The following is a 14205-nucleotide window of genomic DNA, read 5'->3' as shown; positions in this document are numbered from 1 at the left end:
ATTAGGGCTGGCACAATTACCGTGTGTGGAACGAAGACAGGACGGCCGGGCATTCATGTGGTTGAGTCCGTTTCTGCGGTAACATGGACTCTTAACAACGTAATGAAACTGTGTTGCTCCTTGCTGAAACAAGCAAGGTGTAGCAAAAAAAGTATTCGGTTGCCTAAGCAACACCCCCCTCCCTGCAGCAGCAGCACACATAGAAATATGAATAGGCCTCCCGAGTGGCGCAAGGCCCTGCATCGCAGTGCTAGCTGTGCCACCAGAGATTCTGGGTTCGAGTCCAGGCTCTGTCGCGGCGCACAATTGGCCCAGCGTCGTTCGGGTTTGGATGGCAGGGATATCCTTGTCGCATCGCACACTAGCGACTCCTGTGGCTCCAGCTTCCGGGCTGGATGGGCATTGGGCATTGTGTCAAGAAGTGCGGCTTGGTTGGGTTGTGTTTCGGAGGACGCATGGCTCTCGACCTTCACCTCTCCCGAGTCCATACGGGGGTTGCAGCGATGAGATAAGACTGTAACTATTGGATACCACGAAATTGGGGAGAAAAAAGGGGTGAAAAATACAAAAAATATATATATAATGATTAGAACGGGCTTGGAAACTCTAACCCTGGCAATTTGGTCTGATAAACTCATGGATACACTCGCAATGACTGCCTGGTATTGTGATGCAATAATTTCCCTGGTAATGACGACTGTTCATTCAAATTATGTTAACCAGAGCCATATATTTTGGGTGTGTTCGTAAATTCACTCTGGCTTTCTACGCCGATTTCAGAGCACTCTCGTCTGAGTGTGCCAGAGTGCAGAATAACTGATGAATTTACGAACGCGCAACAACCATTGAATATAACCGGTGTCAGTAAACGGGGGGAAAAAAAAGGGGGGGGGGGGTAAAATTGTTACCAGCAGCACAGTTAGTCCTTAAACTCTAGATAATGTGAAAACAGCCTAACCAGCTCTGCTAGGGCAAGTAAAATGGTCAGAATGAGGTGTTCTCTCATGTGTCCGCAAGTAGCTAGGAAGCTAGCCACCTTTAGCCAGTTAGCGTGGGCGCTTGACTGCTGTTGAGGTCAGAAGGCTCTGATCAACCCTACTCCTCCGCCAGTGTCCATTCTGAATGCTCCGAACTTATGAACAGACAATCTGACAACACTCAATTTACGAACGACCCAGAGTGAACTCTGATACACTGGAGGTAATGCAGCTTTAGAGTTAGAATGTTGAATTTTGTTCTAATTTTAGACATTCAGTTACAAAGCATTGTTTAAATATTCCCCATGTAATGTTAATGGGGAGGTAAAATGGCTGCCATAGAATGGTAAAGTGTCATGTAAATGCATTATAATGCAGAAACAGCAAACAACTCACTAAATACATAATCATTATTTCTATAGCGTTTTCATAAGAATCTCAAAGCGCTTCAAAAGCAAATAACAAACAAGCAACACATTGAGTACCCTAACTATAGTTAGGTCAACCAACAGAGGCCAAGTCTTTGGGTGCATCCTACAAAGATGGAGAGGGACAGTTCAGAGCTTGATCAGAGGAAGGTGGTCAGGGAGATGGTTGATGAAGAGTCTAGTGACGAGGGCTCCTCTGGGAACCAGTCGTGTAGCTACTGGACTTGTAGCACCCACTTTGGTGATACCTCAGCAGCTCTGGGCAACCACACACTTTACTGCTTCTCCCATTCCTCTCAAGCTTCAGGTGACTCCTCAATTGATGTTTTCAAAAGACCAGGAACTAGCAGCCAGTTTAAACAAAAATGCTGGTTCTGTGTCCTGATGCATCATTCAAACAATTAGCTAGCTCGCTGGTTAGCTAGCCTTGCCAAAAATAGTTGACCTAACCAGCAGAAATATGCAATTAAACTCAATGTTATCAAAACAGCTGATTAGAAAACACACAAAAACTTACAAATAATGAAATATGTACAGTGCCTTGAGAAAGTATTCATACCTCTTGACTTATTCAACATTTTGTTGTTACAGGCTGAATTCAAAATGTATTAAAACAAAAATAACCCATCTACAGTCGTGGCCAAAAGTTTTGAGAATGACACAAATATTAATTTCCAAAGTGTGCTGCTTCACTGTCTTTAGATATTTTTGTCAGATGTTACTATGGAATACTGAAGTATTTCATAAGTGTCAAAGGCTTTTATTGACAATTACATGAAGTTGATGCAAAGAGTCAATATTTGCAGTGTTGACCCTTCTTTTTCAAGACCTCTGCAATCCACCCTGGCATGCTGTCAATTAACTTCTGGGACACATCCTGACTGATGGCAGCCCATTCTTGCACAATCAATGCTTGGAGTTTGTCAGAATTTGTGGGTTTTTGTTTGTCCACCCGCCTCTTGAGGATTGACCACAAGTTCTCAATGGGATTAAGGTCTGGGGAGTTTCCTGGCCATGGACCCAAAATATCGATGTTTTGTTCCCCGGGCCACTTCGTTATCACTTTTGCCTTATGGCAAGGTGTTCCATCATGCTGGAAAAGGCATTGTTTGTCACCAAACTGTTCCTGGATGGTTGGGAGAAGTTGCTCTCAGAGGATGTGTTGGTACCATTCTTTATTCATGGCTGTGTTCTTAGGCAAAATGGTGAGCCCACTTGGCTGAGAAGCAACCCCACACATGAATGGTCTCAGGATGCTTTACTGTTGACATGACACAGGACTGATGGTAGCGCTCATCTTGTCTTCTCCGGACAAGCTTTTTTCCGGATGCCCCAAACAATCGGAAAGGGGATTCATTAGAGAAAATTATTTTACCCTAGTCCTCAGCAGTCCAATCCCTGTACCTTTTGCAGAATATCAGTCTGTCCTTGATGTATTTCCTGGAGAGAAGTGGCTTCTTGCTGCCCTTCTTGACACCAGGCCACCCTCCAAAAGTCTTCACCTCACTGTGCGTGCAGATGCACTCACACCTGCCTGTCATTCCTGAGCAAGCTCTGTACTGGTGGTGCCCCGATCCCGCAGCTGAATCACCTTTAGGAGACGGTCCTGGCGCTTAATGGACTTTCTTGGGCGCCCTGAAGCCTTCTTCACAACAATTGAACCGCTCTCCTTGAAGTTCGTGATGATCCGATAAATGGTTGATTTAGGAATGTTTGCACATTAATTGAAAATGAAATGCAGAAATCTCATTTTTATAGTGCTGTGAAAAACTATTTGCCCCCTTTTCTCTACTTGTGCATATTTTTACATTGAATTATCAGATCTTCAACCAAAACCTAATATTAGCTCAAGGAAACCTGAGTGAACAATTACATACTTATTTCATAAACAGTTATGCAACACCCAATACCCCTGTGTGAAAAAGTAATTGCCCCATACACTAACTGTTTGTGCCACCTTTAGCTGCAAAGACTCCAACCAAACACTCCTGTAGTTGTTGATCAGTCTCTCACGTCGCTGTGGAGGAATTTTGGCCCACTCTTCCATGCAGAACTACTTTAACTCAGCTACATTTGTGGGTTTTCAAGTATGCTCGGTTCAAGTCCTGCCACATCTCAATTATGATTAGGTCTGGACTTTGACTAAGCCATTCCAAAAGTTCATATGTTGCTTTTTAGCTATTTTCATATAACTTGATTGTTTGTTTTTGATCATTGTCTTGCTGCATGACACAGCTGCGCTTCAACTCAGACAGATGCCCTGACATTCTCTGATACAAAGCAGAATTCATGGCAGGTCGTTCAGGTCCTGAGGCAGCAAAGCATCCCCAAACCATCACACTACCACCACTTTGCTTGACCGTTTGTATGAGGTTCTTACTGTGGAATGCAGTGTTTGGTTTTAGCCAGGCATAATGGGACCCATCTCATCCAAAAAGTGATACTTTTGAATCATCTGTCCATAGAACATTCTTCCAAGAGTCGTGATGATCATCCAGGTGCTTTCTGGCAAACTTGAGTCAACTTTTTGGACGGGTCCCATTTATGCCTGGCAAAAACAAAAATTATAACTAGGCCACTCAGGAACATTCACTGTCTTCTTGGTAAGCAACTCCCATGAAGAGTTGGCCTTGTGTTTTAGGTTATTGTCTTGCTGAAAGGTGAATTCATCTCCCAGTGTGTTGGAAAGAAGACAACCAGATTTTCCTCTACGATTTTACATGTGCTTAGCTCCATTCCGTATATTTTTATCCTGAAAAACTCTATGCTTGAAAATATGAAGAGTGGTATTCAGTAATGTGTTGCATTGGATTTGCACTTTGTATTCAGGACAAAAAGTGAATTGTGAATTGATTTGTCACATTTTTTGCAGCATTACTTTAGTGCCTTTTTGCAAACAGGATGCATGTTTTGGATTTTTTTAAATGCTGTAACAGTCTTCCGTCTTCTCACTCTGTCAATTAGGTTGGTATTGCGGAGTAACTACAATGTTGTTGATCCAACCTCAGGAGAAAACTATCACAGCTATTAAACTCTGAAACTGTTGTAAAGTCACCGTTGGCTTCATGGAGAAATCCCAGAGCGGTTTTCTTCCTCGCCGGCAACTGAGATAGGAAGGACACCTGTATCTTTGTAGTGACTGGGTGTATTGAAACACCACCCAAAGTGTAATTATATCGAACAAAAATAAATGCAACATGCAATATATTGGTCCCATGTATCATGAACTGAAATAAAAAATCCCAGATATTTTCCATACACACAAAATGCTTAAACGTTTGTCAAAAATGTATTTCTACCCCTGTTAGTGAGCATTTCTTCTTTGCCAAGATAATCAATCCACCTGACAGGTGTGGCATATCAAGAAGCTGATTAAACAGCATGATCATTACACAGGTGCAACTTGTGCTGGGGGCAATAAAATGCTACTCTAAAATGTGCAGTTGTGTATCACAACATAATGCCACAGATGTCTGAAGTTGAGGGAGCGTACAATTGGCATGCTGACTGCTGGAATGTCCACTAGAACTGTTGCCAGATAATTTAATGTTCATTTCTCTACCACAGTGTCGTTTCAGAGAATTTGGCAGTACATCCAACCACCCTGACAACCGCAGACCACGTGCAACCACGCTAGCCCAGGACCTCCACCTCTGGCTTCATCTGCAGGATTGTCTGAGACCAGCCACCCGGACAGCTGATGAAACTGGGTTTGCACAACCAAATAATTTCTGCACAAACAGTCAGAGATAGTCTCAGGGAAGCTCATCTGTGTGCTCCCAGTCCTCACCAGGGTTTTGATCTGACTGTAGTTCAGCATAACGGACTTCAGTGGGCAAATGCTCACTTTCGATGGCCACTGGCACGCTGGAGAAGTGTGCTTGTCATTGATGAATCCTGGTTTCAACTGTACCGGACAGATGGCAGACAGCGTGTATAGCATCGTGCGGGCGAACGGTTTGCTGATATCAATGTTGTGAACAGTTCTTCCATGTTCTGCATACTAACCAAACATGTTACCCATTGAGAATGTTTGGGATGCTCTGGATCAACGTGTACGACAGCATGTTCCAGTTCCCGCCAATATCCAGCAACTTCGCACAGCCATTGAAGAGGAGTGGGACAACATTCCACAGGCTACAATCAACAGCCTGATCAACTCTATGTGAAGATGTCGCACTGCAAGAAGCAAATGATGGTCACACCAGATACTAACTGGTTTTCTGATCCACGCCCCTGCCTTTTTTTTTAATAAGGTATTTGTGGCCTACACGCAGTGTATTAGGGAAATTATTCAGACCCCTTGACTTTTTCCACTTTTTTGTTATGTTACAGAATTATTCTAACATGGATTAGATAACCATGTTTTTCTCATCAATCTACACACAATACCCCATAATGACAAAGCAAAAATGTTTTTAGAATTTTTTGTAGAAAATAAGAAACATACCTTATTTACATAGGTATTCAGGCCCTTTACTATGAGACTCGAAATTGAGCTCAGGTGCATCCTGTTTCAGGATCGAGGGAAAGATGAACGGAGCAAACTACATTGAAATCCTTGATGAAAACCTGTTCCGGAGCGCTCAGGACTGGGGCGAAGGTTCAGCTTCCAAAAGGACAATGACTAAGCACATAGCCAAGACAACTCAGGAGTGGCTTTGGCACAAGTCTCTGAATGTCCTCGAGTGGCCCAGCCAGAGCCCGGACTTGAACCCGTTCGAACATCTCTCGAGAGACCTAAAATTAGCTGTGCAGCGATGCTCCCGATCCAACCTGACAGAGCTTGAGAGTATCTGCAGAGAAGAATTGGAGAAACTCCCCAAATACAGATGTGCCAAGCTTGTAGCGTCACACCCAAGAAGACTCGAGGCTGTAATCGCTGCCAAAGGTGCTTCAACAAAGTGCTGAGTAAAGGGTCTGAATACTTATGCAGATATGATCCATTTTTTATTTGTAATATATTTGCAAAAATTTCTAAACCTGTTTTTACTTTGTCATTATGGGGTATTGTGTGAAGACTGATGGAAAACATTTAAACCATTTTAGAATATGGCTATAACTTAATGTGGAAAAAGTCAAGGGGTCTGAATACTTTCCAAATGCACTGTATGCATATCTATATTCCCAGTAATGTGAATTCCATAGATTAGGGCCTAATTTATTTATTTGAATTGATTGATTTCCTTATATGAACTGGAACTCAGTAAAATCTTTGAAAATGCTGCCTTTATATTTTTGTTCAGTGTAATAACTTCACCATGCTCAAAGGGATATTCAATGTCTGCTTTTATCCATCCACCAATAGGTGTCCTTCTTTGCGAGGTATTGGAAATCCTCCCCGGTCCTTGTGGTTGAATCTGTGTTTGAAATTCACTGCTCGACTGAGGGACCTGACAGATAAGTGTTTAATTTGATTTGTGTGTGTGGGGTACAGAGATGGGGTCGTCATTTAAAAATCTAATTAAACACTTTTTGCACACAAAGTGAGCCCATGCAAGTTAAGTTACTTGTTAAGCACATTTTTACTCTTGAACTTATTTAGGCTTGCCATAACAAAGGTGTTGAATAATTATTGACTGAAGACATTTCAGATTTTCATTAATTTGTCAAATAAAATAAACAAACAGAATTCCAGTTATGGGGTATTGTGACATTATGGGGTGTTGAGTGTAGGCCAGTGACGACAAATCTCAATTGAATCCATTTTAAATTCAGGCTGTAACACAAAATGTGGAAAAGGTAAAGGGGTGTGAAGACTTTCTGAAGGCAGTATTTACAGGAGCTCTCTGCTTAGGCTACCAGAGCGCCATGGCAACTACTTCTACTAACTACTACAGGGTACACTTCCTGCTTTGCTCCTCGCTTTGGCCACCAGTCCACCCATTATACCTTTGTTGACTTGAATGGGGACGCCCGTTTTATTCATTCTATTTCTATGGCAGCATATGCAGTTAGGAGCGGAGGAGAGTACAAAATGTGTATCTGAATGAAGCAATATGGGACCCATCAGAGATTGTTTCCAACCATAGCGATGGGAAGTGGTACACCTCATAAATGCTTAGTGGCAGGTGTGCCCTCTATCCATCTCTATGATTCCAACCTTGTAGTGCATGATGATAGGTTGGTGGGAAGGGGCGGAGGTGGGACAGTAAGTCAGTAAATCTTACAAAGGGTAAAGGCGGGTTTTTGCTCCAGCCAACAGTAACACAAGATTCTACAAATTAAACCCATGACTGAAGACTAGATGATCAGTGGAATCACATACTGTATTTTACCGTTGTCTGGACCCACCGTCCATCACAGGGGGATAGATACCACTGGAGTTTGAATCAAAACGACCAACTAGCCAAACAACAGCGTGAGTGGAGTGAAACTAACTCCTCATTAGAGCACACTGTAGCAAAACGTTTTGTGACAGATGGCAAAAACAAGAATTTTCGATAGCACCTCCCCAATTCAGTCCATTTTCTTCTGTTTTGTGCGTATTGAACACGACCCAAATGTGGTGCAACAGCCAGCTGGCTGTCCTTCCAGACCTCCATCCATCCTTGGTGTCAGAAGAAGACTCTGTGGACTATCACCAGGTCATGTCGAGGGTCATCTCCGACAGACACTTGGCCAGGTGGCTGTCACAGTCCATCTGAGTGAACCTGGAGAGATGGATGGACAGCATTTCAGTCATTTGTCTTTGATCAACCCAGGTGGTTCAAATCTCTTTCCACAGGAGAAATCTGTCCCAAGAAGGCAGCAATCAAATATTTCTTATAGAAGAAAAAAAAATGTTACAATTCGAGGCCTACTTTAAAACGGCAGTCTATAATCATAACCGCCATGTAGTACCTTCAATGATCACAACATTCATCGCATGTATTGTATCGATATGATGCTCAAGCTCGACACAACTGTCGACTGCACTGAAAGTGCACTGAATCTGGATGGATGGATGGGTGTGTGGATGGAACAGACATCTTTTCAGTGTCTCTTCTTGAGCTTCAGTGCTTTCAGCTTATTAACTTCAGATTGCTACTGCTGCTCTCCTGCTGGGCCCGCTCGCACAGTGTGTGTCTCATGTACTTTTTTACTTGCCCTGTTTTAAAGGCCTACTGAGATTTACTCTCAGTATCTCTCGCTCCCTCTCATTCTCCCTCTCGATCACTCTTTCTGCATCGCTCTCTCTCTATGTCATTCTGCTGGAGGGTAATGCACGGGCAGAGTCCTCTCCAGGAGAGAGAGACTGAGAAAGAAGAAACTGGAGCAGAGTTATTTTGCTCCAAATCATGTACTTTCTAAGAACCCTGCCACCGTACCCTCCTGCACTCATGCACACTAAACACACGACGGATAAATGCTGTTATAGAGAAAAAGCTCTTCATTTTTCTAAACGAGAGATAAAGAGACCCCTCTCTCTTCCCCCTTCTAGGTCACTCTCCTCTTCCTTCTATCTCTCCATACAGAGGAAGCCATTGTTCCTGCTAGTCCAGCCAAGAGAGAGAGAGAGATAGTTGGGAGGGGAGTACAGCGGGGTTGTGTGGCCGAGCCAAGGTACACAGAGCTGGCTAGGGGAGCAGACCATGATGTGGGCCAGACCCAGGCCAGTCCCTGGCCAACACAAAGGCCGGCCTGTTCAGAAAGAGAGTAAAACGAGAGCGAGAGGGGAGAGGGATCCAGCTCTCGTACCACTGGCCCTGAGCCCTGCTTTTTAGCCCCGTCATTCATTCACTCCTCCTCTACCTCACTTAAAACGGCCTGGCTTTTTTGACCCATTTCAATTAATGATTTACTGTGTACTTTTCTTCAACCCACTTCCTTTCCACTGTTTACATGCAAACCCAGCATGGTCCGCTATGCAATCAAGGATGTAAAGATCTACATTTAAAAATTCTGTCTGGTATGTATATCCTAGAGCTACATTTTTAAATGCCCTGCATATGTGAAAGAATGGAGTCCATACAGTCAATGGTTATACCTTGGATTTGTCAGACACCAAGGTTTTACCTCTGCAGAAGAGCAGCCAACTACCATTGAATTTGAGTATGTAGGAAGGAAAGTAGTTTAAGGCAGCAGGCATATGGGAAAGAGAGAGAGCAGATGAGTGTGCTGAAGACAGAGTAGAGGTCGACCGATTATGATTTTTCAATACCGATTATTGGAGGACCAAAAAGGCTGATACCGATTTATCGGACGATTTTATTTATTTTTCTCTCTTTTATTTGTAATAATGGCAATTACAACAATACTGAATTAACACTTATTTTAACTTAATATAATACATTAAAAAAAATGTTTTGCCTCAAATAAATAATGAAACATGTTCAATTTGGTTTAAATAATGCAAAAACAAAGTGTTGGAGAAGAAAGTAAAAGTGCAATATGTGCCATGTAAGAAAGCTAACGTTTAAGTTCCTTACTCAGAACATGAGAACATATGAAAGCTGGTGGTTCCTTTTAACATGAGTCTTCAATATTCCCAGGTAGGACGTTTTAGGTTGTAGTTATAGGAATTATAGGACTATTTCTCTCTATACCATTTGTATTTCATTAACCTTTCACTATTGGATGTTCTTCTAAGCACTTTAGTATTGCCAGTGTAAAAGTATAGCTTCCATCCCTCTCCTCACTCCTCCCTGGGCTCAAACCAGGAACACAACGACAACAGCCACCCTCAAAGCAGCGTTACCCATGCAGAGCAAGGGAAAGAACCACTCCAAGGCTCAGAGCGAGCGAGTGACGTTTGAAACGCTATTAGCGCGCGCTAACTAGCCAGCCATTTCACTTCGCTTACACCAGCCTCATCTCGGGAGTTGATAGGCTTGAAGTCATAAACGAAGAGCTGCTGGCAAAACGCACGAAAGTGCTGTTTGAATGAATGTTTACACACCTGCTTCTACCTACCACCGCTCAGTCAGATACTTAGATACTTGTATGCTCAGTCAGATTATACGCAACGCATGACACGCTAGATAATATCTAGTAATATCATCAACCATGTGTAGTTAACTAGTGATTATGATTGATTGATTGTTTTTTATAAGATAAGTTTAATGCTAGCTAGCAACTTACCTTGGCTTACTGCATTCGCGTAACAGGCAGTCTCCTTGTGGAGTGCAACAAGAGGCAGGTCGTTATTGTGTTGGACTAGTTAACTGTAAGGTTGAAAGATTGGATCCCCCGAGCTGACAAGGTGAAAATCTGTCGTTATGCCCCTGAACGAGGCAGTTAACCCACCGTTCCTAGGCCGTCATTGAAAATTCTTAACTGACTTGCCTAGTTAAATAAAGATATAAAGGTTAAATAAAGGTGTCAAAAAATATAATAATACAGATTTCCGATTGTTATGAAAACTTGAAATCGGCACTAATTAATCGGTCGACCTCTAATACAGAGAGGTTGAAGAGGCAGGCAGCCCTAACTTACCCAGCTGGAAACGGCACCAGGCACATGGGGCAGCTCTGCATTGCCCTTCCTCCTCCTTCTTTGCCAGCAACCCAATCAGCTCTGCCCATCCCAGACAACCCTTCCTCCCTTTTCTCCCCCTCCGCCTCCTCCATGGGAGCAGCAGTGAAGCTGTCAGAGGTAGAGGACGTGGCATCCACCTGGTTTGCAGGTAGCTGCAGCCTCTTCATCCCCCTCTTCTCGCCCTCCTCTCCTCCTCCACCCTTTCTTGCTTCTGCTGGTAATGATGATCCTCCGTTCCCTGCTCTGATGAATAGCTGAGGAGTAGAGGGGTGACTCTCCTTCTCTCCTCCTGGTTGCCTGGCTGTAGGGTGGGGTCTGGCCGCTGCCGTGTTTTGCCCTCCTTCCCCTCGTTTTGTGTCCTTTCTGGATGACACTCCCCCTCCACTCCATGGGCCTTCCCTTCCGTAGCTAGAAGGCACTTGGGCTCCCAGACTTGGTGGTCTGGGGCGGCCAGCACCACTACTACTAGTCCCCTCTCCGGGCCCCTCGAGACAAGGAGCAGACTTCGAAGGAGGGCCATTGATGGTGGATGTTGTCTGGCTAGTCTGTACTGGGACTGGGAGGAGAGTCTTTTCCAGCCCAGGAGAAGGATTGAGAGGAGAGTCTGGGGTGGAACAGTGTGGGGCTGTGGGAGTACTCAGAGGAGAGGAGGGCAAGGGAGTCATGTCCTCACTGAGGCTACACCATCTCCATTCAATCTGCTGGTCTACATTAGAGCTCTGAAACACAGAGAAAGACAGAGAGAGAGAAAGAAAGGGGGAAATGTGTGGGGGGTGGGTTTGACAGAAAGAAAGGAGAGGCAGAAAGAGAGGTGAAATGATAGGGAGATGAGAGCAATAGAAAGGAGGGAGAATGGGAAAGAGAAAGACAGAGAGTGGGGGGCATGAGTAACTTTGTCCCCATCAAGCAGGGCCCTTGAGATCCTCTCAAATGTGACTAAGTGTAATGTGTCCAAATACGTAATAAGGAAGGACTGGGAGTGTTAAAAGAAAAAGTGACGCTAGCCTTGGAGTTGCTAGCCCAGCGGCACATCACACATAATTTCATCCAGTCTTTCGTCTGGGCCATATGTTTGTCATATAGGGGCTTAGCTTGCTCCTTTAGCTGGTAGCTAGCAGGGCTTTTCTAAGAGAAGCCCACTGGAGTCAATTATTCAGCAAATGCAAGGTTGCATCAGCTACCTGTCAAAGTGATTGGTTCATGTGGCATGCGTGGCCCAGAACTGCCACTGTCTGACCGGAGCTCTGAGAGCCAGCGCCAGCCAGCAGGCTTTAGCCGTCTGGGAGGTCAACAGTGACCACCATTTTAGTCAGCTCAGCAGTACTCAACGACACATTGTTTTTCTCCTCTACTGGTCTTAGTGCAGAGTGCTGTTCAAAAACAGCTATTGTATGTGAGAGAAATTTCAATTTTCTGAGATATTCTCTGTTTAGTTCTGCATGGTACAAGGTGGAATCGGCACAACAGTGGTGGTTGAGAGTTGAGAAATCATTGCTAACCAGGTTTTCATCCAACCTTTTTATTTGAGTAAAGTATATGCCGGATAAAAAAATGTCACGACAGGCCTGATAGAAACCTATTGGTAAACTGTCCAAATGGGAGAGGAGGGCAAGGGAGTAATGTCCTTACTGAGGCTACATCATCTCCATTCACTCTGCTGGCAAGCTGATCACTTCAATTAGCAATGTTAGCAAGCTCATCTGGCTAACTACAATCTTATTGGTTGAAGAATTGTTCTGACTTCAAAAGCACTTGAACACAATCATGGTTGGACTTTCAACTTCCCATGAGCACGTGAAGCTAGCATAAATTAGGCTACAGATGAAATAAGTTATGATGAACTTCACAGAGCGGTGAAACTGCAGAGTGATGAGCTTGATGCTCCTTTCCAATAAATATTGAGGGTCTTATTCTGGTGACATGATGATGACGCTTGGCTGCCATTTGACAGATCAAAATAGTCTCGCTCTTATACATAATAATCTCAATGTAGACTAGACAATCCGAACACTCTACCCGCATTGTATCTGCGAGCTGTTAGCTAGGGCACAGGTGCCAAGTCCAGAGTAGGCACATATGCTATTTAACACAACCGTTTTTGTGACAAAACTACAGGCACATTTGAAAATGCAATGGAAACACATTGAAATGTATATTTTTATTCTAAGCGAAAAAAAGTACATTTGACGTGCACTTCGTCAAGCATTGCTTTTTTTATCCACAAGTCAGTTTGATGGAAACACCACAGGTGGGAAAATGCACATTTCTTTATGCAGATTTTTATTTTTGCATGAAAATCTGTCTCCATTTGGATAGAGAATTAGCTACTTATAGTGGGATTGCTAACTTTGTAAATAAAAGCTTTTGTTCAAGCCATACAACACGCTACATTAAATTAATAAAGGTCTAGATTTAAGGCGATGACCAGTTGATTGTTTCTACCAATCAGTAATAGATTGTACTAAAGTCCTGCGCCAACACAACTATTGAGATGCATCCACACTCTTGGGATGGCTAACTCACCAGTGTGGAGACTGTTGGAAGGTCAGGGACTGGGTCCCAGGGGTGAGCGTCAAGACAGGGAAGAGCAGAGCTCAGAGTCAGGGCCCAGAGACTCTCAACTGCAGCCAGGTCACCTCTGGACCACCACGTCTCTGTAGGGACCACAGGTCTACAGAACACAGAAATATGACTGGTAAAGAAAACACGAGCAATTATGTTTCTTAATTTAATATGGACTTGTCTATGAGAACCAACCACTATCTATTTGAAATGAAGACAATGCATTGCAATCAAGGAAGACACGATCTTCTTGTCACCACAGCACAGAGTAATTGTTGAAGCTAATGTTCAATCTGGGTATCAGTTATACATATTCTGAATTGCAATATAAACAAGAGTAAATCGTGATAGGGGGGAGCTAGACAGATGGCTAACGTGACTGCTCGCATACCTCGTTGAACGCAAGCTTTTAATCGATGCACTGGAACTTTCATTGTTCTTTATCAGCGTGTTCCTGGAAAATATATCAGTTAGGGGCTCCTCGATAGACAATTTCTTTCTTTTTAGTTTTGACTTTGGGCATTTCTCAGCCATATCTCTCTAGTCTGCCACAGTTATACTTTTCGCGGCATTGACCGAACAGCACAGACTTCCGTGTTTGTGTGATGACGTCAGTGCGCAGGCACACTCGTCGGGTGAAACATGCAAGTAGGTCTCCCACACCGGATAAAAAGTCGCAGATTGAAAGTTATTTGGAACATTGTATCCATCCGGCAAACTCGATTGTTCAAATGTTCATTTATTGAGAAATTGCACTAAGCTATTTACCAGCAAAGCTT

General features: G+C 43.6%; 1 protein-coding gene across 1 annotated transcript; it reads right to left on the bottom strand.

Moving 5' to 3' along the window:
- Positions 1-6911: 6911 nt before the first annotated feature.
- Positions 6912-14048, bottom strand: si:ch73-70k4.1 (FA core complex associated protein 20). Its single transcript, XM_021565659.3, has 4 exons — positions 13818-14048; positions 13388-13535; positions 10823-11583; positions 6912-8058 (listed from the first exon to the last, which is right to left on the bottom strand). Exons 1-4 carry the CDS (start codon positions 13958-13960, stop codon positions 7986-7988), a joined length of 1125 nt encoding a protein of 374 aa, XP_021421334.3. The 5' UTR covers positions 13961-14048; the 3' UTR covers positions 6912-7985.
- Positions 14049-14205: the final 157 nt, after the last annotated feature.

Source organism: Oncorhynchus mykiss, chromosome 16, assembly GCF_057628025.1.
Source record: "Oncorhynchus mykiss isolate SJ-2025 chromosome 16, ASM5762802v1, whole genome shotgun sequence".
NCBI lineage: Eukaryota > Metazoa > Chordata > Actinopteri > Salmoniformes > Salmonidae > Oncorhynchus > Oncorhynchus mykiss.
Note: the sequence above shows the minus strand (reverse complement) of the source record. Positions and strands in the feature narration are given on the sequence as shown.